General features: G+C 42.0%; 3 protein-coding genes across 3 annotated transcripts in view; all 3 read left to right on the top strand.

The window, feature by feature from the left end:
- LOC137260300 (E3 ubiquitin-protein ligase DCST1-like) overlaps nt 1-24,928 on the top strand; it is a 65,977-nt gene that overhangs the window by 32,898 nt on the left and 8,151 nt on the right. The window contains exons 5-13 of the mRNA XM_067797984.1: nt 77-145; nt 440-617; nt 3,108-3,245; nt 6,932-7,065; nt 12,490-12,644; nt 19,671-19,770; nt 20,186-20,281; nt 21,774-21,900; nt 23,532-23,648. Coding sequence (XP_067654085.1) covers nt 77-145; nt 440-617; nt 3,108-3,245; nt 6,932-7,065; nt 12,490-12,644; nt 19,671-19,770; nt 20,186-20,281; nt 21,774-21,900; nt 23,532-23,648 — 1,114 coding nt within the window. The remainder of the gene's footprint in view (nt 1-76; nt 146-439; nt 618-3,107; nt 3,246-6,931; nt 7,066-12,489; nt 12,645-19,670; nt 19,771-20,185; nt 20,282-21,773; nt 21,901-23,531; nt 23,649-24,928) is intronic.
- On the top strand, nt 13,843-16,444 carry LOC137260274 (uncharacterized). The gene is made up of 3 exons (XM_067797965.1): nt 13,843-14,630; nt 15,043-15,997; nt 16,418-16,444. Exons 1-3 carry the CDS (start codon nt 13,843-13,845, stop codon nt 16,442-16,444), a joined length of 1,770 nt encoding a protein of 589 aa, XP_067654066.1.
- LOC137259877 (integrase/recombinase xerD homolog) lies at nt 16,822-17,910 on the top strand (the record flags this gene model as incomplete). The annotated part of the gene is made up of 1 exon (XM_067797509.1): nt 16,822-17,910. A coding segment is annotated over one exon (1,020 nt), but the record flags the coding sequence as incomplete, so codon positions are not given.

The raw sequence follows: 24,928 nt of genomic DNA, 5'->3' as shown, positions 1-24,928 counted from the left end.
AACATATGAATACTTATCACTGATAAGATTCACAATTTCTGAACACCTATCGCCCATACTATCTTTCCATGGCCAGAAAGAGGGATTCCTCATAAAGAAGATTGGAAAAGTTGTCAACGAGGCATTTGGACCAATCAGGAGAGAGGTAATATTTGGGCGTCAACCAATTGTTAGACTTGAATACGCAGTAATATAGAGGCTACAGAAACCACAGTAAATGAAATATTTACATACACACCGCTTTAACTGAAATCTTTCCTATCTCAGCATTTGCCATGATACGTGGTAGGGAATGTATATGGCATTTGCCAGCATCTATATCTTCAGCCTCTTTGTCCAAAGGGATGTAGGGACACCATCTCGTTAATTATCATATCTTGCGGTGAAAATGGAATGGTTCACTTTGGGCTACAACACAGTAACTATTTCTCCCCCATAGATGGAAAACAGTGGATCTATAGAGAAGATGAAGAAACGTGCCCGTGACGTTGACCTCAAGACAGGCCACAAGGACAGAACCTCCGCCATAGAAGAGCGACATAGCATCCAGCCCAGCGCAGAGCCGAGCAAGGCTGTGGAGAACACGTGGGAGAGAAAGCTGGACTATCGCTGCGAAGGTGAGCCAGATCAACCTGTCTTCATAAGTCCAGGTTCAGGTTGAGGTGAAGTTTCTTCCTCAGACCTACTAGGAATGGGGAAAACTTAATGCATCATAATTCGACGATAGTCGCGTGATGTAAAACACTGGGACATGCCCGTGGCGTTACAGGTTATAAATCAATCACCCTGACAAACGTCCTGTGAGTTTCCTTTAAACCAGCAAAATAGAATATAAATAAGACTGTGATATTAAACAACACATTGAATGAACAAATAAGGTTAGGGTAAATGACAGTACACCTCTCAGTGCAATACAGTTGATTTACCAGGATGTTAACGAACGGCTAGAGTAGGCTGTGGGTTGCACTCTGCGGTACTTCAGCCCAGATCTACGAACTAAGATCCTAATTCAGACTGGCATACTCTCAAACTGACTTCCATAGACTCTTCGGTGATTGGCTGTTTCCGGCACCTTCCGATCATGGTCTTGAACTACGGTACCGGTGACCACGAGACTTGTGTAACAGGTCATTTCTTGTCTGGTCATAACTTTCCCCTGGGAGAATCTGGCCTGGACCAAACCTTCCACTGGACAGTTTTGTCTAAGGATATCCTTACCCTTGGGAAAATCTGGGCTAGACATTTTCTTTCCCACCCTTGTTTTTACATAAAAAAGAGTTTGTGGCCTACACAGGCTACTTCTTCCCCACCATTTGCTTATATCGATAGGAGGAGACCCAGTTATCACAAAGTGTCACAGACTAGAGTAAACACAAACCCCAAATTCAAAAGAAAATATAATTTATTAACTAAATCTAGCTTATTTACAATAGTTCATATGGGATTGCATTCACAATTTCATTCTCAAAGCACCAAACACACTCACACTGTTTTCCCTGCACGCCCAAACACGCACATCACACCTCACCATTCACATATACTCACATATACCGTCACAATATCACCACACTACAAATGTCTTTTCAAAGAAACACACAATACTTCATATCATCATATCATGTCCGTGGAAGATGGAATAATTCAAGACATTCATTGAAAGCACAAATCAATAAATAGTATATACTGTACAAATCTCTAACAATGTTGCTCTCACTACACGTGCACGTACACTACAGTACCTTAGTGGTAGGTTAGAGGCCCTTCCCATGCATGTAAATCTGTACGCACTTCGGCTGCATGTCACTATGATCTCTGCTGATCATTCGGTACAGCCTTACTGACGGGGCACGTGACTCTCCCCAGACACACATTGCCATGTCACACTGTGTAACACCTACCCCTAGCCTTGGTGCATATACACAAAATACATAAAACTAATGCTCAAAAGAAAGTATACAAATAAACAAGTACATAAAAACATCGCAAAGTGAAAACTTATGAAATTATCCATACTGAGCCATGTTACCGATGTAAAGACCCATCCTTTCCGAGAACAAACTGAACCAAAATTTCGAAAAATCTAAAAACGGCATTAATGCAAGACCTCATACTGCACGACTGACGAACAACTTTCTACAGAACGCCAACATTGATCTCTTACAATGGCCAGTATGTTCTCCAGACCTCAGTCCAACTGAGTACTTGTGGGATTACCTGGATAGACTGCCAGCGCCACCTGTGACCGTACAACAGCTGGAACAATGTCTCCAACAGGAATGGCAACGAATCACACCTGACGTCATTCGTCGCCTGACGTCATCCATGTAGCGACGTGTTGTGGCCTGCATAAACGCCGATGGAGGCATACACGCTACTGAGCTTGATTTCAATGACATTCTAGAGAGACGCGTTTTTATTTGACTTTTGGTAATGTGTAAATACTCTTTTGACAACAGTGAGCCCCAACTGTGTTCTTAGAAGGGACCTCGGCATCTGTGACAATGGCATGCTCAGTCACTGAGAAGTTTAAGTCGTCGTGCGAAGACATCTTGAACCTCGACCAACAATTTGGCGAAACTCCACTTGGTCCTCTAGTCCCAAATCCTATTTCGACCAAGTAAATGCTTCCCACACATGATCTGAGATTTGTTCCTCTAGGTCACCCAACAGGTAATAACTTTAGCTTCCTCAACCCGTCCTGGGGCCAGATCTACCACGTGTGCCCCTATAGCATTTTTATGTGCTGCACCTTGTGTATCTTCCCGAAGATGTCAGCAATGTTGACAAAGCGGGACCATTCCCTTGGTGTAGGGTCTTCGGCATTAATGCATACTGGTCAGCTCCCAGAATGGGTCCTACCGGGTAGTGTGCTAATTCTTTACTGGCAGGACATGGCACCTTGGCAGCCTCTGAACACTTTTGCCGTAATGACACATGTGACTGAAGCACTTTCACATGCACCCATCTGAAACCCTTTTGAACATCCACGTCTGTTAAATACTCGTGAATATAAAAGTTTCGCAATTGCCTATGAATGCTGACAGATCGGAATAGTAATAACTGTTGTAGTCTGTGTCATGATCACTTTGATATGGTTTGTCTCACAGATGTCTTCACGAAGGGTGTTGAGAACTGTCGCAACTGGTTCCGGGACTTGGAGAAGCGCTGTATGAAAGCTCTGTGGCTTCTTGGCTACATTCTCTGCCTTCCGTTGAAACTGACTGTTATATGCGAAATCGTCAGAGGTGAGGCTACCATAATTAAACTTACAGTGGTGTCTTTTTTATGCTGTCTCCGCCGAAGTTCTTTAATGTATCTCCGCGGAATTGTGAAAACATCAAAACGAACTGGATTGTTTAGCATCTCTGCCATTAGCGGATACGTCATCCACTATTTTGTCAATGACAAAATCAGCAAGAGCATTTGACAATGAGTTGGATTCATCAATTGTTCTTATGTTTGGGGCAGCTGCTGTTATGTCAGTAAGCTTCTTGACTGTTGCCATTAACTGTTTAGAATTATTTTTGTTTTGGCTGATAGCATTCCGAATGTGAGCGACCTAGGCTGATCAAACAACGCCGCTCATGTTTGGCTTTCAGAATTTCTTGAAGTCTTTGAGGGAGCATGAGCTTCAAGAGTTCCCTGTAACACATTGTCGTATAGCTGCACCTTAACATTCACATCCACTAGAAATGAGGTGGTCTGTGGTCGTTAAGCAGTAAGTCGTTGTCCTTGAACTTCATATGTAGGTCACACTAAACGGCGTGGACACATACTTCGCGAGTTTTGCGATGGCTTACTGTTCTCCATAATGGTTTAGGTATTTCAAGGTTGAGGGACAGGAAATGATCTGGTGATCTGATATACCGTGATCAACCGCATCCAAGGACGTGACAATAGTATCATCTACTTCTGTAATAACCAAATCCAATATTTGATCACTCCGGTGAGTTGGCACTGCAACATGCCGTGTCAATCCAGAGCTGTACAATTTATTGCTGAATTCTCCCATGAACACATCATTTGGGTCATCCTTACGGATACTGAAATCCCCGACCGTGAGATATCTATGATTTATACATGTTGTTACTTCAATCAAATGAGAAAGTTCTTGTAGAACAATACTTTAGTTACCTTGCTCTTACTGGAAAATGGCGGCCTGTAAAGTGGAAGAAAGCGATACCTCTATTCAATGCACATAGACTAAGGAACTCAAAGCTTGAGTATTTATCCTCGGTATCATCGACAGGTTTGATCACCACTGATGACTTGTTGGGAAGTGCTAAACCCCAACCCCATCTGTCAGGTCTGTTCTGGGTAATACTGGCGTAGACCCGTAAAGGTCCCGTGGTAGAATAGGCCTTCAGCAACACATGCTTGCCATAAAAGGCGACTATGTTTGTCGTAAGAGGCGACTAGCGGGATCGGGTGGACTAGATTATTACTAGATTATTCACGTCTCTCTGTATCTACATCACCCCAGGACCCGTGAAGGTCCCGGGGTAGAATAGGCCTTCAGCAACCCATGCTTCACCATAAAAGGCGACTATGCTTGAGGCAACTAACGGGATCGGGTGGTCAGGCTTGCTGACTTGGTTGACAGATGTCATCGGTTGACTGGATTGTCTGGTCCAGGGTCGATTGTCTACAGCTGGAACTATCTCATTGATAAACACAGAGTCGCTGGCCTTCAACCAGGTTTCTGTAATTATGCATATGTCAATCTCATTTTCAGAAATGTAATTGTTAAGTTCAGTAGTCTTGTGTCTGACAAAGCTTGCTTTAAAAGTTTCTTTACCTTGTTAATTTGCTGTGATTGGGACATTCCACACCTTGTTTCAATTCAGTCCTGTTTTACATTCATTTCTGCCTTCAACTGAAGTGCGCCGCTTAATATGAACTTTTATTGACCTTGGGATTTTTCTGCTAGCTCTGCAACCTCGCCGTTATCTTTTTCTCTTGGTGATTGTGACATCACACTCAAACATAGACAAAAGTTAATCGCTTCTATAGTTTACTCTGTGTCCACTGGTGATGTGATCTTGGTGTGCGGTCGGAGTGCTCGGGTGCTGACTGAAATGAAACTTGAAATTTCAAACCAGAACACACATAAAAATTGCCAATAACATCCACATACTTATTCTCAGAAATAACTTTGTAGAAGTGTTGTCCAAGTCATCACACACTTTCTGATCCAATTGTCTCAGGATTGTGTGCTTATAAACGGGTATAATTCGAATGTTTTGGAGAGCTATCAGACTTGTGACTTGTAGCTACAGAGCGCAGACAGTCATACGTGATTCAATGTTATTTCATATTATACAATTATAGACTGGTGAATGTGGTCAATTAGGAGATAAACATCATGTGTTGGCCAATTTCCGGGTGTTACTGACGACGTCGGTTCCAAATGCATTCCCGTGCTTCAAATACTCAACAACACCCGGAAATTGGCCAACACATGATGTTTATCGACATTGTAAACACAAAAGCAAGCCAAAGGGGTTTTACTGTCTGCACTCGTTTACATCGAGTAGGGGTACAGCAGTGAAGTGTCATCAGCTGGCCGTTTCAGCTCATTTGTGACGTCATTCTGACTTTACGTCACAATATGATTTGAATGACATCACCACTGTGGATGACTCAACAAAACAATTGTTTGCGAGGTCAATACGCAGTGAATAGTCTTGCAGTTTACGGGAATCTAACACCATTTGATCATGTTTTTCAACCAATCAGATTACAGAACACAGTGACTTTTGGTTCACAATACCTCTTTTATTGCTTTTTGCAACCTTATCTCTTAAGGTCGACCTTATCAGTATGACTTTAGGTTGGACCTGGGCTGGCGTCAATATGCTTTTTCTGCCGACGGTCACGTGACCGCCTCTAGACCAATCAGGTAGCCGGGAAAACAAGCTTACATAATAGAAAGAATTACTACCACGAAGTGTGGCATTCCCAGCAGGGGTAGATACAAATGTTTTCGCTTGTAAGCGGGGTACATAAAACAATAATGGAAGAGCGATCAGCCAAACACAAAACGGCATAGATGTGTGAGGTAAGGTAAATGGTTAGGTGACCAACTTCTGACATCATTATCAATGCACAAATCAAACTTTTTTTATATCGATGACAATGAACAGCCCATCTTATTAGATTTCTCACATAGATGGCAATACAACCCTGTCATTTAAATCTGCTATGGACTGAGGTGTAGTTGATTAAAATCTGTTTATTCTGTAAAATGTATATATGAACATCAAATGATGATGATATATGGCCGAGTGACGGAACAACTCACCTCGGCCGTGGCGTGACATGAAGTCGCCAATACGAAATATTGCACAAAGTTTACCATTTATAATATGGCCTTTACAGCTTTTCACATCATACTGTACTTTGTTATCTAAGTAAATGAGCAGACGTCACTCACGTGCTGGTGCCGGTGTGTAAGGAGTAATCTCGTGCAACGCAATGCATTATAATAGATATATAATAGATATATAATAGATTATTATAAATACCACGCAAGCGCGAACCTGTAAGAGAATACCATTCCTAGCAAAGAAAGTATACATGAAATATACATACCTGTAAAATATATAGACGCACATCACATTAAGATGATGTATGGCCGAGAGTTGTACCAACTCACCTCGGCTGTGGCGTGACATGAAGTCGCAAATATGAAAATGTCTACATGATGGACATTTAAGGCATCACGGAACAGGTAACGGACGAGATACTACTGGTATTACACCCAGAGTAAGAGTGAGAGAAGAAGCGCTCGTAAATGAGAGGAATGAAGTAAGAGGTATGCAATGTATTGGGAAATACATAAGAGACAATACACTGATTTTCTCGAAAGTCTCACAAACTGATCGTACTTCTAAGCATCGTTTAGCCAATGCCACTTTTCCCCCTGCAGTCATGCCAGGAGCGATTGGCCTTGATTGCGACTCCATGAAGGTCGTCAACCCAGGTGTTGGTGAGACATACTCGGCATCACGTGACATGATTAACAACATGGACCAGGGATTCAGCGTCAATATGCAGTATAAGGTTGGAAGATCGATATCAGATGATCAGACTATCATGCGTATTTCACGTTTAGTGAAATTGTTCTCTATATTACGACCATCAAGCTTCATACCAGTCAAGCATTCAATATATTAGAGCCCACTAGCTTCCTACCAGTCACGCGTTCAATATATCAGAGCCCACTAGCTTCCTACCAGTGAACTGTTCAGTATATTAGAGCCTACTAACTTCATACCAGTGATGCGTTCAGTATATTAGAGCCCACTAGCTTCCTACCAGTGAACTGTTCAGTATATTAGAGCCCACTAGCTTCCTACCAGTGAACTGTTCAGTATATTAGAGCCCACTAGCTTCATACCAGTGAACTGTTCAGTATATTAGAGCCCACTAGCTTCCTACCAGTGAACTGTTCAGTATATTAGAGCCCACTAGCTTCCTACCAGTGAACCGTTCAGTATATTAGAACCCACTAGCTTCCTACCAGTGAACCGTTCAGTATATTAGAACCCACTAGCTTCATACCAGTGAACTGTTCAGTATATTAGAGCCCACTAGCTTCCTACCAGTGAACTGTTCAGTATATTAGAGCCCACTAGCTTCCTACCAGTGAACTGTTCAGTATATTAGAGCCCACTAGCTTCATACCAGTGAACTGTTCAGTATATTAGAGCCCACTAGCTTCCTACCAGTGAACTGTTCAGTATATTAGAGCCCACTAGCTTCCTACCAGTGAACCGTTCAGTATATTAGAGCCCACTAGCTTCCTACCAGTGAACCGTTCAGTATATTAGAACCCACTAGCTTCATACCAGTGAACTGTTCAGTATATTAGAGCCCACTAGCTTCCTACCAGTGAACTGTTCAGTATATTAGAGCCCACTAGCTTCCTACCAGTGAACCGTTCAGTATATTAGAACCCACTAGCTTCCTACCAGTGAACTGTTCAGTATATTAGAGCCCACTAGCTTCCTACCAGTGAAACGTTCAGTATATTAGAACCCACTAGCTTCCTACCAGTGAACTGTTCAGTATATTAGAACCCACTAGCTTCCTACCAGTGAACCGTTCAGTATATTAGAGAACACTAGCTTCCTACCAGTGAACTGTTCAGTATATTAGAACCCACTAGCTTCCTACCAGTGAACTGTTCAGTATATTAGAACCCACTAGCTTCCTACCAGTGAACCGTTCAGTATACTAGAGCCCACTAGCTTCCTACCAGTGCATTGTTCAGTATATTAGAGCCCACTAGCTTCCTACCAGTGAACTGTTCAGCATATAAGAACCCACTAGCTTCCTACCAGTGAACTGTTCAGTATGATAGAACCCACTAGCTTCCTACCAGTGAACTGTTCAGTATGTTAGAACCCACTAGCTTCCTACCAGTGAACTGTTCAGTATGTTAGAACCCACTGGCTTCCTACCAGTGAACTGTTCAGTATATTAGAGCCCACTAGCTTCCTACCAGTGAACTGTTCAGTATATTAGAGCCCACTACCTTCCTACCAGTGAACTGTTCAGTATATTAGAGCCCACTAGCTTCCTACCAGTGAACTGTTCAGTATATTAGAACCCACTATCTTCATACCAGTGAACTGTTCAGTATATTAGAACCCACTATCTTCATACCAGTGAACTGTTCAGCATATTACAGCCCACTAGCTTCCTACCAGTGAACTCTTCAGTATGTAAGAACCCACTAGCTTCATACCAGTGAACTCTTCAGTATGATAGAACCCACTAGCTTCATACCAGTGAACTGTTCAGCATATTAGAACCCACTAGCTTCCTACCAGTGAACTGTTCAGTATATTAGAACCCACTAGCTTCCTACCAGTGAACTGTTCAGCATATTAGAGCCCACTAGCTTCATACCAGTGAACTGTTCAGCATATTAGAGCCCACTAGCTTCCTACCAGTGAAACGTTCAGTATATTAGAACCCACTAGCTTCCTACCAGTGAACTGTTCAATATATCAGAGCCCACTAGCTTCCTACCAGTGAACTGTTCAGTATATTAGAGCCTACTAACTTCATACCAGTGAACTGTTCAGTATATTAGAGCCCACTAGCTTCCTACCAGTGAATTCTTCAGTATATTAGAACCCACTATCTTCATACCAGTGAACTGTTCAGCATATTAGAACCCACTAGCTTCCTACCAGTGAACTGTTCAGTATCTTAGAACCCACTAGCTTCCTACCAGTGAACTGTTCAGCATATTAGAGCCCACTAGCTTCCTACCAGTGAACTGTTCAGTATATTAGAACCCACTAGCTTCCTACCAGTGAACTGTTCAGTATATTAGAACCCACTATCTTCCTACCAGTGAACTGTTCAGTATCTTAGAACCCACTAGCTTCCTACCAGTGAACTGTTCAGTATATTAGAGCCCACTAGCTTCCTACCAGTGAACTGTTCAGCATATTAGAACCCACTAGCTTCCTACCAGTGAACTGTTCAGTATGTTAGAACCCACTAGCTTCCTACCAGTGAACTGTTCAGTATATTAGAGCCAACTAGCTTCCTACCAGTGAACTGTTCAGTATATTAGAACCCACTAGCTTCCTACCAGTGAACTGTTCAGTATATTAGAACCCACTATCTTCATACCAGTGAACTGTTCAGTATATTAGACCCCACTAGCTTCATACCAGTGAACTGTTCAGCATATTAGAACCCACTATCTATATACCAGTGAACTGTTCCGTATAATAGAACCCACTATCTTCATACCAGTGAACTGTTCAGTATATTAGAACCCACTGTCTTCATACCAGTGAACTGTTCAGTATATTAGAACCCACTAGCTTCCTACCAGTGAACTGTTAAGTATGCTGGAGCCCACTAGCTTCATACCAGTGAACTGTTCAGTATATTAGAACCCACTATCTTCATACCAGTGAACTGTTCAGTATATTAGAACCCACTATCTTCATACCAGTGAACTGTTCAGCATATTAGAGCCCACTAGCTTCCTACCAGTGAACTGTTCAGTATGTTAGAACCCACTAGCTTCCTACCAGTGAACTGTTCAGCATATTAGAGCCCACTAGCTTCCTACCAGTGAACTGTTCAGTATATTAGAGCCCACTCGCTTCCTACCAGTGAACTGTTCAGTATATTAGAGCCCACTAGCTTCCTACCAGTGAACCGTTCAGTATATTAGAACCCACTAGCTTCCTACCAGTGAACTGTTCAGTATATTAGAGCCCACTAGCTTCCTACCAGTGAACTGTTCAGTATATTAGAACCCACTAGCTTCCTACCAGTGAACCGTTCAGTATATTAGAACCCACTAGCTTCCTACCAGTGAACTGTTCAGTATATTAGAGCCCACTAGCTTCCTACCAGTGAACTGTTCAGTATATTAGAACCCACTACCTTCCTACCAGTGAACTGTTCAGTATATTAGAACCCACTACCTTCCTACCAGTGAACTGTTCAGTACATTAGAGCCCACTAGCTTCCTACCAGTGAAGTGTTCACGACAGTATATTAGAGCCCACTAACTTCCTACCAGTGAACTGTTCAGTATATTAGAGCCCACTAGCTTCCTACCACTGAACTGTTCAGTATATTAGAACCCACTAACTTCCTACCAGTGAACTGTTCAGTACATTAGAGCCCACTAGCTTCCTACCAGTGATGTGTTCACGACAGTATATTAGAGCCCACTAACTTCCTACCAGTGAACTGTTCAGTATATTAGAGCCCACTAGCTTCCTACCAGTGAACTGTTCAGTATATTAGAACCCACTAACTTCCTACCAGTGAACTGTTCAGTACATTAGAGCCCACTAGCTTCCTACCAGTCAAATGTTCACGACAGTATCTTAGAACCCACTAGCTTCATACCAGTGAACTGTTCAGCATATTAGAACCCACTAGCTTCCTACCAGTGAACTGTTGAGTATATTAGAACCCACTAGCTTCCTACCAGTGAACTGTTCACCATATTAGAGCCCACTAGCTTCATACCAGTGAACTGTTCAGTATATTAGAACCCACTATCTTCCTACCAGTGAACTGTTCAGCATATTAGAGCCCACTAGCTTCCTACCAGTGAACTGTTCAGTATATTAGAACCCACTAGCTTCCTACCAGTGAACTGTTCAGCATATTAGAGCCCACTAGCTTCCTACCAGTGAACTGTTCAGTATATTAGAACCCACTAGCTTCCTACCAGTGAACTGTTCAGTATATTAGAACCCACTAGCTTCCTACCAGTGAACTGTTCAGTACATTAGTGCCCACTAGCTTCCTACCAGTGAAGTGTTCACGACAGTATATTAGAGCCCACTAGCTTCCTACCAGTCAAATGTTCACGACAGTATATTAGAGCCCACTAGCTTCCTACCAGTGAACTGTTCAGTATATTAGAGCCCACTATCTTCATACCAGTGAACTGTTCAGTATATTAGAACCCACTAGCTTCATACCAGTGAACTGTTCAGTATATTAGAGCCCACTAGCTTCCTACCAGTGAACCGTTCAGTATATTAGATCCCACTAGCTTCCTACCAGTGAACTGTTCAGTATATTAGAACCCACTATCTTCCTACCAGTGAACTGTTCAGTATGTTAGAACCCACTAGCTTCCTACCAGTGAACTGTTCAGTATATTGGAGCCCACTAGCTTCCTACCAGTGAACTGTTCAGCATATTAGAACTCACTAGCTTCCTACCAGTGAACTGTTCAGTATATTAGAACCCACTAGCTTCCTACCAGTGAACTGTTCAGTATATTAGAGCCCACTAGCTTCCTACCAGTGAACTGTTCAGTATATTAGAGCCCACTAGCTTCCTACCAGTGAACTGTTCAGTATATTAGAACCCACTAGCTTCCTACCAGTGAACTGTTCAGTATATTAGAGCCTACTAGCTTCCTACCAGTGAAGTGTTCACGACAGTATATTAGAGCCCACTAGCTTCCTACCAGTGAAATGTTCACGACAGTATATTAGAGCCCACTAGCTTCCTACCAGTGAAATGTTCACGACAGTATATTAGAGCCCACTAGCTTCCTACCAGTGAAATGTTCACGACAGTATATTAGAGCCCACTAGCTTCCTACCAGTGAAATGTTCACGACTGTATATTAGAGCCCACTAGCTTCCAACTGGGGAAATGTTCAGTATATTAGAGCAAACTACCTTCCTACTAGTGATCTGTTCAGTATATTAGAGCCCACATGCGTCCAGCTAGTAAAATGTCCAGTATATCAGAGCCCACTAGCTTTCTACCAGTGAAATGTTCAGTAAAGTACGGCCCGCTTGGATTCTACTGGATATTTAGGTCTTTGAGTTACGAACATGACAAAACCTGTTGACTAAAATGGGCATGTCTTGAACAGAAACATTGAGGTAAGCCTGAGATTGGGCTGGCATGTTGTTTTAGGCTTATTTAGGTGCCTTTATTCAGCACGGTTTCTCAATCTACCAGGTGGTGGCCGACACCGAGGCTCTAGACTACACCAGAGCGGAGGAGGCACGGAAAGCGACAATGTACGAATTTTCTCAGAAACGCGAAGCAATGGAGTTTGTAATGATACTGATCCAGCGCATCCTTGCCTTCATGTTTCTGCTCATTTTCTACAGGTATGTAGCTGAGAAGTAACAACCTCATACCAGTCAGTCATGGTCTGACATTAGTGAGTCATGGTCTGACACCAGTAAGTTGTGGTCTTACACCAGAAAGTCATGGTCTGACCCCAGTAAGTCATGGTCTGACATCAGTAAGTCATGGTCTGACATCAGCAAGTCATGGTCTGACATCAGTAAGTCATGGTCTGACATCAGTAAGTCGTGGTCTGACATCAGTTCTGACATGGTTCTGCCTCTAGTTGTAAACTGAGACTTCGTTATGAATGTGTTTAATTAAGTTGTATTGATGGTAATATGCTGATGTTATCACTTATATTATTTTAACTTCTTATCACACAACAGCCAATCTTCCACACTCCTTCGCATCGTAGCACACGCCACAATGTTTACAAAAAACACAACAAAAACTCAAGTACAAACTACTTTATCTTAAGTCGACAAGGTCCAATGTGAACAGATCACAGAAGTCCATAAGTCGCCCAAATCGGCTTGCGGAGTCTCATCGCAATGCTTCTTCTAGTCATGAAGGGTCCCTCGTAGAGATACATACATGCTACAATGTTACCAGCTCGTTTCATCACAGAGGTATCATAAGTTCAATATGTATGTTATAAGAAGAGAAAAAGTAAAAAAAGAAAAACATATAACCATCGCTATCTGTACACAACAAAATTCAACCTTCGGCAAAATGAGACGCAAAACGTTTCCTGAGAGGTCATACAGGGAGATAACTCGGGATGGCTTAGTTTATGAGAAATATGCACGACTTTGAGGGTTGAGGTTGTTAAATGGCGAGTGAAATGCACAACTAACACGGGTTATACGCATCTCACTTCTCACAGCTAGTATCACAGCGCGAGCATTCTACACCCCAGAGGGATCATTCTACACACTAGAATAAAAGTTTATAAGGGAATAGATTTACAATAGAATACAACATTAGGTATGAATAGTGTACAGCCTGAACCGGTGTAGCCAAGTATAATGTTTACATTTTAGAAAAGCTAATGTTAAATGAATTTATTTTGGGTTAAATACGGTAGAGCTTGCCTACTGCAGCGAAGGTGTTTTGCACGTGAGATTTGTGCTGAAGCCACGTGACGAAGGTGACGTGGTGAGATTGAACATGAGTTGAGTCATTCGAGGTCTTCGCACAACACGGCGAGCAGCTTTCTTAAATCTACACTCTGCTATGAATCAGCGTACGGTTTCACCTTCACAGCATTCGGAGGACTCTGATGCATCCAAGACGAATCAGCAGAAGGAATCCATAGAAGGTTATGAAACTTTTCAATTATTTAAAGATTACATGGATTGCAAACTAAAGACATTTAAACGTGACATTATTGAAGAGAGTGAAGAAAGATCATTCGCAGCGTTCAAAAGGGCTCGTAGAGATTCAGAAATTCCAAGTTTTCGGTTTAAAGGCAACCAACTTCAGTATAAATTTAATGCTGGTTGTTTGGACAAGATTGACACAGCTTTCAGATACATTAAGAGTAGCAGGTATTCTGATTGTGTGGGGATTCTCCAAGATCTTTCCTCAGACATTTCCAGGAGGAATAAGCATATCCGTTTAGCGGATAGGTCACCATCTGGTTGGGCTGTTGTGGCTGAACTAGAGGGAGATGATATTGCCTCTGGATCCGAGGAAGAACGTAGATTCGAGAAAGCGGAGAACAAAGCCCTGCGCAAAAGACGTGCGTCGTCATTCCGGACCAGAGGGAGACCCAACTATGTTGCACCCAGTGCTACTGTGTCTTCTGCTAGCATGGTTGATACTTCTAGGGAAACTACAACAGGTCAGAGCCAGCCATTTCGTTCCATGGTCAAACGAGGTCCAGCTCCCAACCAACAGTGTTATTTCTGTGGCGGGTTCGGCCACTGGAGGGTCGCCTGTCCAGCGGCAGCCTCACTACGTGCAGCCCAGTCAGCCAGCTCCGATTCAGTCCAGTCCAACCAAGACGCAGTTGTCAAGAAGTAAAGATGTCACTTCAGGTAACCACGTTTCTTTAATAAAGAAGTTATTACTTTAGTCAGATGAATAGTTTGTATCGTTCCTGAGAGTATTCTTACAAAAACTTGTTTTAGGACGAGTTGCTGTGAAAAGTTGCAGTTCCGACGTTCAGACGCCATCAGTCAAGAAAACCAAGACACAACAGAGGGGTGTTACTTGTTCTCCAGTTTGTGACATTGACAGTTCTGCAGGCTCAGGAGGTAATGACCTCGCTTCTGAGTTTATTCAGCTAAGGTCTTACGAGTTTGAATCCGAATCTTTGTGTGTTGTGAAAGGTAGTTTAAGGAAACATGTTTCCTTTTGGGTTAAAATTGGAGCTCCTCAGTTTGTGATCGATACTATAACAGACGGTTATGTCATTCCTTTCATTGATAGTCCTCCTCCATCTTTTTCTAAAAATAACCAATCCGCTTTGAGGAACGGTACTTTTGTTGTACAGGCTATTCAAGAACTTTTAAGAAACTCTTGTATTGTTGAGCTTGATAGTCCTCCTTTAGTTGTTAATCCTCTTTCAGTAGCCATACAGCGTTCAGGCAAGAAGAGGCTTATCCTTGACCTTAGGTTTGTCAATCAGTTTGTTTACAAAAGAAAGATTGTTTTTGAGGGTTACAAAACAGCCTTGGATTTTGTGCAAGACACAGGTTTCATGTTTAAGTTTGATTTAAAATCTGGTTATCATCACATCGACATACACTCTAGTCAACAACAGTACTTGGGTTTTGCTTGGAATGCTAATGGCATTATTAGGTACTATTGTTTCACAGTTTTGCCGTTTGGGTTAACATCTGCACCTTACATCTTTACGAAGTGTATTCGTCCACTAGTTACATATTGGCGAAGGCAATCTATTCATATTGTTGTGTATCTTGATGATGGCTTTGGTTATGCTAGATCCAAGGATTTGTGCTCTAGCCATTCGGACATTGTTAGAGACACTCTAGAACAATCAGGTTTTGTTGTTAATATTGAGAAGTCAGTATGGCATCCTGTTACAGAGTTAGAGTGGCTTGGATTCACATGGAATTTAGATTCTAGTGTTCTTTCTATTCCTGTCAAGAAAACAGAAGATATAGTGTCTAGTTTTTCAGCATTCACATCTGTTTTGCCCAGGTTCACAGCAAGGAGTTTGGCTGCTTTAGCAGGTAAAGTCATAGCTCTTACTCCTGTTTTGGGTGATGTTTGTAGACTTTTCACAAGGCATATGTATTCCGAGGTCCAAAAGGCTTCTTCCTGGGATAGATTTCTTAGGTTAAATAATTCTCATTGTGTGTATGAATTGCTGTTTTGGAGAGACAACCTGCGTAGTCTAAAACCAAGAGCGCTGTCAACGGTTAGTAAACCTATGCTATCGGTGTTTTCAGATGCAAGTGATGTAGGTTGTGGAGGTTATGTTGTGGATTCTGATCATGTGTTTCAATATGTCTGGGACTCTCAAGAGATACTTTGTAGTTCCACGTGGAGAGAATTGAAGGCCATAGAATTAGTTCTTATTGCGTTTACCAGGGTTCTAATGGGCAAAACTGTAAAGTGGTTCACAGACAGCAAACCATGTTGTCATGTAGCTTCATGTGGTAGTTCTAAACAACATCTACAACAAGTTGCCACCTCCATCTTTGTGATAGCCAATCAGTACAACATAAGGTTAAGTTCAGCTGGATTCCCAGATCAGAAAATGAAAAGGCCGATGCTCTGAGTAGGTTTGAAGATTCGGATGACTGGAGAGTTACAGATGATGTTTTCAAATTTTTAGATGGCAGATGGGGGCCACATTCTGTAGATCGTTTTGCAAACCATTTGAACACCAAGTTGAAAAGGTTTAATTCCAGGTCATGGGTACCAGATACAGAGGCAGTTGATGCATTTACTCAGCAGTGGTATGGGGAGAACAATTGGGTAGTTCCTCCTGTGTATTTGGTGTGTAAAACTGTACATTTCATCTTAGCATGCAATGCTTCTACTACACTGGTGGTGCCAATGTGGCCTTCCGCTCCATACTGGCCGTTGTTATTCCTGGAAGGGCAACCCAGAAAATTCATTACAGACATGATTCAGTTAAGTGGCAGCAACGCTGTTTCAGGAGGGAGCAAGCAGAATATATTCAATAGTTTCACTGGGTTCATGGTTGCTCTCAGGTTTGACAACTGATTATATATCTTTTCAGGTATATTTTCCGTTGGTATATGGCGAGACAAGGATGATCTGGTGCACCAGGATTTAGTTGACTTATCTACAAAAATGCCTGGAATAGTTTTAAAATCTAAAGCAGATGCTACAGTGGTAAAATACAGAAGAGCTTTTACATGTTGGAAAAAATGGGCCTCAAGGTTTAAAGAAATAACTGTTTTGCCTGCAAACTCTTTTCATGTAGGTTTGTACCTTACGTCATTGATTCAGTCGGGTAAAAGGTCTCCCGTTATTATGAATGCAGTTTACGGTATAAGATGGGCACACAGAGTAGCGGGTTTACCAGATCCATGTCAACATGACCTGATTAAGAATATTACAGAAGCCGCAAGGAGATGTTACAGTGACCCTCTCAAGATGAAAGAGCCTATAGATGTTGTTATTTTGGAAAAGTTAGTTGTTAGATTTGGCAGAGAGGATTGTTCGCTTGTAGATTTAAGGTTTCTGACAATGTCCATTCTTTCATATGCTGGTTTTTTCAGATTTTCTGAAGTTTCCTCTATTAGGCGGTCTGATATTTCTTTTCATGAAGGATATGTTCGTATTTTCATAGAAAAGAGTAAGACGGATGTGTACAGAGATGGTAGATTTATTGTAGTTGCAGCATCTGGTTCCAAACTCTGTCCAGTCAGAATGCTTCACCGTTATATTTCATTAGCAAATATTAAAGAAGATTCGCATGAGTTTATTTTCAGACAAGTGAGTTATTGTAAAAAGCAAAGGATATATGTTCTCAGAGGTAATAAGCCAATCTCTTACACGAGAACAAGAGAAATTTTCAGGGAAAAATGTCATGAAATAGGAATAGATGTGAACAGTTTTGGTTTGCACAGTTTTCGTGCTGGAGGAGCAACAGCTGCTGCGAATGCAGGTGTACCTGATCGTTTGTTTAAGAGACATGGTCGCTGGGTTTCCGACACGGCAAAAGATGGATATGTTAAAGATGACATAAAAGAGTTACTGAGCGTGACTTCTATGTTAGGCTTATAATTTCCTGGATCTGTAATAAATAGTTCTCACTTCTTTGCCCTGTCTTTTAATTTCGAGCTGCGGTAGGCATTACCCATGCGAAGTATTTTGTTGTACATAAATAGATATTTTATGTTCGTTTGATCGAAGAGAATTAGAACATAAATGAATTTATTTTGGGTTAAATACGGTAGAGCTTGCCTACTGCAGCGAAGGTGTTTTGCACGTGAGATTTGTGCTGAAGCCACGTGACGAAGGTGACGTGGTGAGATTGAACATGAGTTGAGTCATTCGAGGTCTTCGCACAACACGGCGAGCAGCTTTCTTAAATCGAGTGTATTGGACCTTGTTGAAGTTATGAAGGTTTCAGTATTGAACCTTCAATCCGTATGGATAATTCTGGATTACAAGCCGGATGGTTCATGTACGCAGTATTGCGATCTGTATTAGCAGTGAGGTACTGAGATTCGGATGTAAGGAGGAGAGGGCTGACCTGATGTGATCTTATATGACATGGAGCGGCCTGGAGATGGGACCTGACCCAAAATTGAGGATGTAAGGAATTGGAGATATGTATTTTAGTTTTGCCTTGCATTTAAACACAAACAAATGAATAATAACAGTAATGATAATAATATATTAATAATATTAATAAAATGAAGTTAGTATTGCAGGAACGTCTGTAGTATACTTCATATATGTGTAAGCAGTTTTTTCTGGTTTTGAATTTGCTTGTTTTTCAGGTACAGGTTGAAGGTGCAGACGAGATGGTATTTTAATATTCTGCCGGCTCTTTGTATACTCTGTGTTAATAAACCTGCTCGTCTGTGAGCTGCGGTAGGCATTACCCATGCGAAGTATTTTGTTGTACATAAATAAATATTTTATGTTCGTTTGATCGAAGAGAATTAGAACATAAAAAAGTTTCCCCTTTTCAGCCGAGAACAGTAGGTGAACACGTGTTCATGTTCAGTACACAGAACCCAATGACAACCACAAGACACCGCGCGATATCATCTTATTGCAACAGATAATCCAATCAGCCAATCAACATCCGCAATATTATCACTAAGACTCCCACTAACATGAAATGGACATGGCGTACGTATTCATAAACCTGGCATACACAGTAGGCAAAGACAAAAGACAAAGAGAATGACACGAATACTGTAGCCCACAACAACTCTACAACTCAATAAAAAAGAGAAATATTTTAACAGCGTTTTACTGAATTTTAAAGCCATTAACTACAACGTATACAATACGTCACTGCTACAACAACAGCTTGGAAAACAAGGAAAACACTTAACAAGTCTATCTTAGTTTACGTCTATGATGAACAACAGCAGAAACAGAACAACTAAATTTTGTGTTATTGTGGACATATGAGGATTTTACTTCATGGTGTCATGAGTCACTACATAAACCTATATCTTGCTGTACAGCAATGCCTATCGGTAAACAAATAGTCAGGAAGACATAACTGGTAAACCTACTAGTGTAAAATGCACGCACACCTGTGGTCAAGCCAAATGTGGTCATGTAAAATGGAAATACACCTATAGTCTTGTAAAATACAGGTACACCTGTGGTCAGGCCAAATGTGGTCATGTAAAGTGGAAGTACACTTGTGCTCGGGCCAAATATGGTCGTGTAGGTACGCCCGTGGTCAGACCCAAAATGGTCATGTGAAATGGAAGTACACCTGTGTTAAGGCCAAATGTGGTCGTACAATGTGGCCACATGAAGGAATATACTCTGAAAGAGACAAAGCACTTACATACTCTTATTGGTAATCCTGTAACAGATGTTAAGTAGAAAAGATGTCCTAACCCACTTGTATTTCACAGAGCCTACTTGTACGAGAAGAACTATCTGACAGACTTCAAGTACGACAACATATACATTACGAAGTACTTCCGCCATATCGACTTTCGTCGCAAGCAGAAGGTACGTGATGACTGATTGGGTTATTTTCACATAGTGATAACTGCCACATTCACACATACTGGAACTTGTCACTGTGCACGGATCGCAGACATGTTACTATCGTAATCGGGTTAGCAACAGGTATGCGAATGTGTGGCACAATTAGCAGTGTAGACAGGAGTGACCTCGTCTTGTGTCCTTGTCACCTCTAGCAACAGATTAGTGAACATGGAGCACACTTAGCAGTGTTGTATTGTGTTGACTTGACCTGAGTGTCTTTTACCCCCCTCGCTCTATTTACGCCACACTTACAGCCATGTAAATTTATTTACATGATCTTGTTCCTTTGATGAGCACAAGAAAAAAGAATCAAATATAAGTTACAATATGACATATGAAAACCAGTTAAAAATGATTTTTCACAAACATCTTAAAGGGAAAGACAGTGCTGTTGCCCCTGAAGAAGATCGAGGAAAAGAAAGTCATATACCCAACTTCCAGGAAACTGATGGCCTCAGAAAAATCCAAACTGGTATGACAGTAGAATCATGTAACCTATCTCGAGATATGTGTCAGCCCTTCACCACATCAGGTTGTGTGTAGATCTGAAACGCCACCATGTTGTGTAGATATTCGTACCACTATCAGGGTGTGTGTTGAATTGTACCACCGTCAGGGTGAGTAGAGATCTGTACCGCCATGATGTTCTGTGTAGAGATCTGTACCGCCATGATGTTCTGTGTAGAGATCTGTACCGCCATAATGTTCTGTGTAGAGATCTGTACCGCCATAATGTTCTGTGTAGAGATCTGTACCGCCATCAGGTTACGTGTTCATCTGTACCACCATCAGGTTGTGTGTTTTGATCTGTACCACCATCAGGTTGTGTGTTTTGATCTGTACCACCATCAGGTTGTGTGTTTTGATCTGTACCACCATCAGGTTGTGTGTTTTGATCTGTACCACCATCAGGTTGTGTGTTTAGATCTGTACCAACATCAGGTTGTGTGTTGATCTGTACCACCATGAGGTTCTGTGTACAGACCTGTACCACCATGAGGCTCTGTGTAGAGATCTGTACCACCATCAGGCTGTGTGTTGATCTGTACCAACATCAGGCTGTGTGTTGATCTGTACCAACATGAGGTTCTGTGTACAGACCTGTACCACCATCAGGTTGTGTGTAGAGATCTGTACCGCCATCAGGTTCTGTGTAGAGATCTGTACCACCATCAGGTTGTATGTTTCGATCTGTACCACCATCAGGTTCTGTGTAGAGATCTGTACCACCATCAGGTTCTGTGTAGAGATCTGTACCGCCATCAGGTTGTACGTTTCGATCTGTAGCACCATCATGTTGTGTGTTGATCTGTACCACCATGATTTCTGTGTACAGATCTGTACCACCATCAGGTTGTATGTTGATCTGTACAACCATCATGGTGTGTGTACATCTGTGTCCCGATCATGTTGTATGTAGGTCTGTATGCCTATCATGTCGTAGGTACCATCAGAATGTAGATCTGTATCCCCATCATGTTGTATGTACCATCAGAATGTAGATCTGTATCCCCATCATGTTGTATGTACCATCGGAATGTAGATCTGTATCCCCATCATGTTGTATGTACCATCGGAATGTAGATCTGTATCCCCATCATGTTGTATGTACCATCGGAATGTAGATCTGTATCCCCATCATGTTGTATGTACCATCAGAATGTAGATCTGTATCCCCATCATGTTGTATGTACCATCGGAATGTAGATCTGTATCCCCATCATGTTGTATGTACCATCAGAATGTAGATCAGTCCTCCATCGGCGTTTGTGTACATCTCGACTACCATCAAAATGTAAATATATCTCCACCATACCTGTTTTCTGATATATATGGTTTGATGATAAACAGGCTGTGTGATAGATAGTTTGGCAGAAGCTGTATAACACGCTTAGACCCAAGTTGGTCCTGAGAAACAAGATATTATACATACAGATCATGTTTATGAGGGATTGTTTGTACAGGTGAAGGGAACAGTGCAGTTGATGTTCCGGGCTCTCATTACCGGTATCATTATAATGATGGATTATCTCCTGTTCTGGGTCCTTGACGTCATCCGCCGCAACAGCAGGGTCGACTACAAACAAAAGGGTGAGCTACTCACGTATAGGGTCGACTACAAACAAAAGGGTGAGCTGGTCACACATAGGGTCGACTACACACAGAAGGGTGAGCTAGTCACACATAGGGTCGACTACACACAGAAGGGTGAGGTACTCACGTATGGGGTCGACTACAAACAAAAGGGTGAGCTGGTCACACATAGGGTCGACTACACACAGAAGGGTGAGCTAGTCACACATAGGGTCGACTACACACAGAAGGGTGAGCTACTCACGTATAGGGTCGACTACAAACAAAAGGGTGAGCTGATCACACATAGGGTCGACTACACACAGAAGGGTGAGCTAGTCACACATAGGGTCGACTACACACAGAAGGGTGAGCTACTCACGTATAGGGTCGACTACAAACAAAAGGGTGAGCTACTCACGTATAGGGTCGACTACAAACAAAAGGGTGAGCTGGTCACACATAGGGTCGACTTCACACAGAAGGGTGAGCTAGTCACACATAGGGTCGACTACACACAGAAGGGTGAGCTACTCACGTATAGGGTCGACTACACACAAAAGGGTGAGCTGGTCACACATAGGGTCGACCACACACAGAAGGGTGAGCTAGTCACACATAGGGTCGACTACACACAGAAGGGTGAGCTACTCACGTATAGGGTCGACTACACACAAAAGGGTGAGCTGATCACAGATAGGTTCGACTTCACACAGAAGGGTGAGCTAGTCACACATAGGGTCGACTACACACAGAAGGGTGAGCTAGTCACGTATAGGGTCGACTACACACAGAAGGGTGAGGTACTCACGTATACGGTTGACTACACACAGAAGGGTGAGCTAGTCACGTATAGTGTCGACTACACACAGAAGGGTGAGCTAGTCACACATAGGGTCGACTACACACAGATGGGTGAGCTAGTCACAGATAGGGTCGACTACACACGGAAGGGTGAGCTAGTCACACATTGGGTCGACTACACACAGAAGGGTGAGCTAGTCACACATAGGGTCGACTACACACAGAAGGGTGAGCTAGTCACACATAGGGTCGACTACACACAGAAGGGTGAGCTAGTCACAGATAGGGTCGACTACACACGGAAGGGTGAGCTGATCACACATTGGGTCGACTACACACAGAAAGGTGAGCTAGTCACACATAGGGTCGACTACACACAGAAGGGTGAGCTAGTCACATATATGGTCGACCACACACAGAAGGGTGAGCTAGTCACACATTGGGTCGACCACACACAGAAGGGTGAGCTGGTCACACATCATACTGCCACGTTCATGTTATGAATATGTAGTGTCACTGACTCTGTATATCATACACCCGTGTCATCAATCTGTAGTGTCACTGCCTCTGTACATCATACAACCGTGTTCATGTCATCAGTATGTAGTGTCACTGCTTCTGTACATCATACCGCCATATTTATGGCATCTGTATGTAGTGTCACTGCCTCTGTACATCATACAGTCATGTTCATGTCATCAGTAAGTAGTGTCATTGCCTCTGTACACCATACAGCCATGTTCATGTCATCAATTTGTAATGTTACCTCCTCGGTTCATCTTCATGCTGCCATGTTTATGGCATCAGTATGTAGTCGTGTCATACTTTTTTTGGTTTTTTTTCAGGGAAACATCGAGTGAATATTAATGTTCAAGGACGAGGGTTTATCAGCGAAATAGTCCGACTGTTTCTTTTTAACTTTAACTCCAAGCACGAAATCCATCATATCAGCACGAATGCAGGTATGTAACAATGTTCTAAACGTAAGGCTTAGGTCTGTATGTATTCTGATCACTGAGTTGGTTAGCGGATTAACAATTATTTGTCGTTGTACACCTTTGTGTCAGGATAATCTGACAGTTTTGGGAATTATCTTGACGTACTATTCCATCACTAATCCTAGCCCTAACCCTCATCATGGCGGACTATTCCATAGGAACTCTGATTGTGGTCAAATAGAAAACGTGAACTGCACGTAAACTGATGGTATCTGTTGTCACGCCGAGTGACGTCTAGTTTCGATAATGTAGTAAGGTAAGGAATGGTTCTATTCAATGAAGAACAACACCTGTTGGGGTGTGAGCTGTGACATGCTCCACAATTTATTCAGCTCAGATATATGTTTCACCCTGTAACATAATAATAAATATAAAAACAGTCGTTTCACATCTGTACTAACATGGTAGTTTACACATAACATTGCTCTTGGAAACACCTATAGGGACATTCCTGTGAAGAATGTCATTGCGGCGATGTCAATCTTGACATTTCCTTGTGTGCTTTTTGTCAAATGATTGTTCAGTCTTGAAGACAAAGAGGGTTTATTGCCTCAGTACGAAAGGTGCTCATGCACAGGACAATCACAATTTTGAGAAAATTGGAGCAAAACACGTACAGGTGTTTTTGGTTTCATTTTGGCAATTGGACTATTCTGGTTGCGTTCTATACAGTGTTCTTCAATAATTTTATTGGTTTGAACGCAAATTTGTGATTGCAGCAACAGATACACTTGTGTACTTTCTTTTGCTTGTCAGTATATATCAGCATCAAGATATCATAATACGAATCATGATAGGGAACACAAATCTGTGGCAATGATATATACGTGACCTATAAACGCATTAACAGGTTACATACCTAGCATACGTGGTATTCAGGTCGACATATTACATAATCTACCATGCTCACATCTATAAGTAATACATATAACTCGCCTTTAAGCATATAAGGCCGGGCGGGACAACTTAGATTTTTGTTTATTTCACTACCAGAATTATCTTAATTTAACAAAATTAGAGAGTATAAGTAATGATACTGCTGCGTGAGTGGTAGTTTCATGTTTAGTCCTAGTAATAAGCACTTAGCTTGATCAACTGATCTGATATTTTTGTTTCGCTACCGGAATTATCTTAGTTGAATAAGATTATACACCATCGTTATATAATTTAATACAGACTTTCTTTAAATGATGTCGTTTTCCCCTGTTTAAAGCCTATTAGTACCAGACAACCGAGTATTTTAC

Source organism: Haliotis asinina, chromosome 13 (assembly GCF_037392515.1).
Source record: "Haliotis asinina isolate JCU_RB_2024 chromosome 13, JCU_Hal_asi_v2, whole genome shotgun sequence".
Classification (NCBI taxonomy): domain Eukaryota; kingdom Metazoa; phylum Mollusca; class Gastropoda; order Lepetellida; family Haliotidae; genus Haliotis; species Haliotis asinina.
Note: the sequence above shows the minus strand (reverse complement) of the source record. Positions and strands in the feature narration are given on the sequence as shown.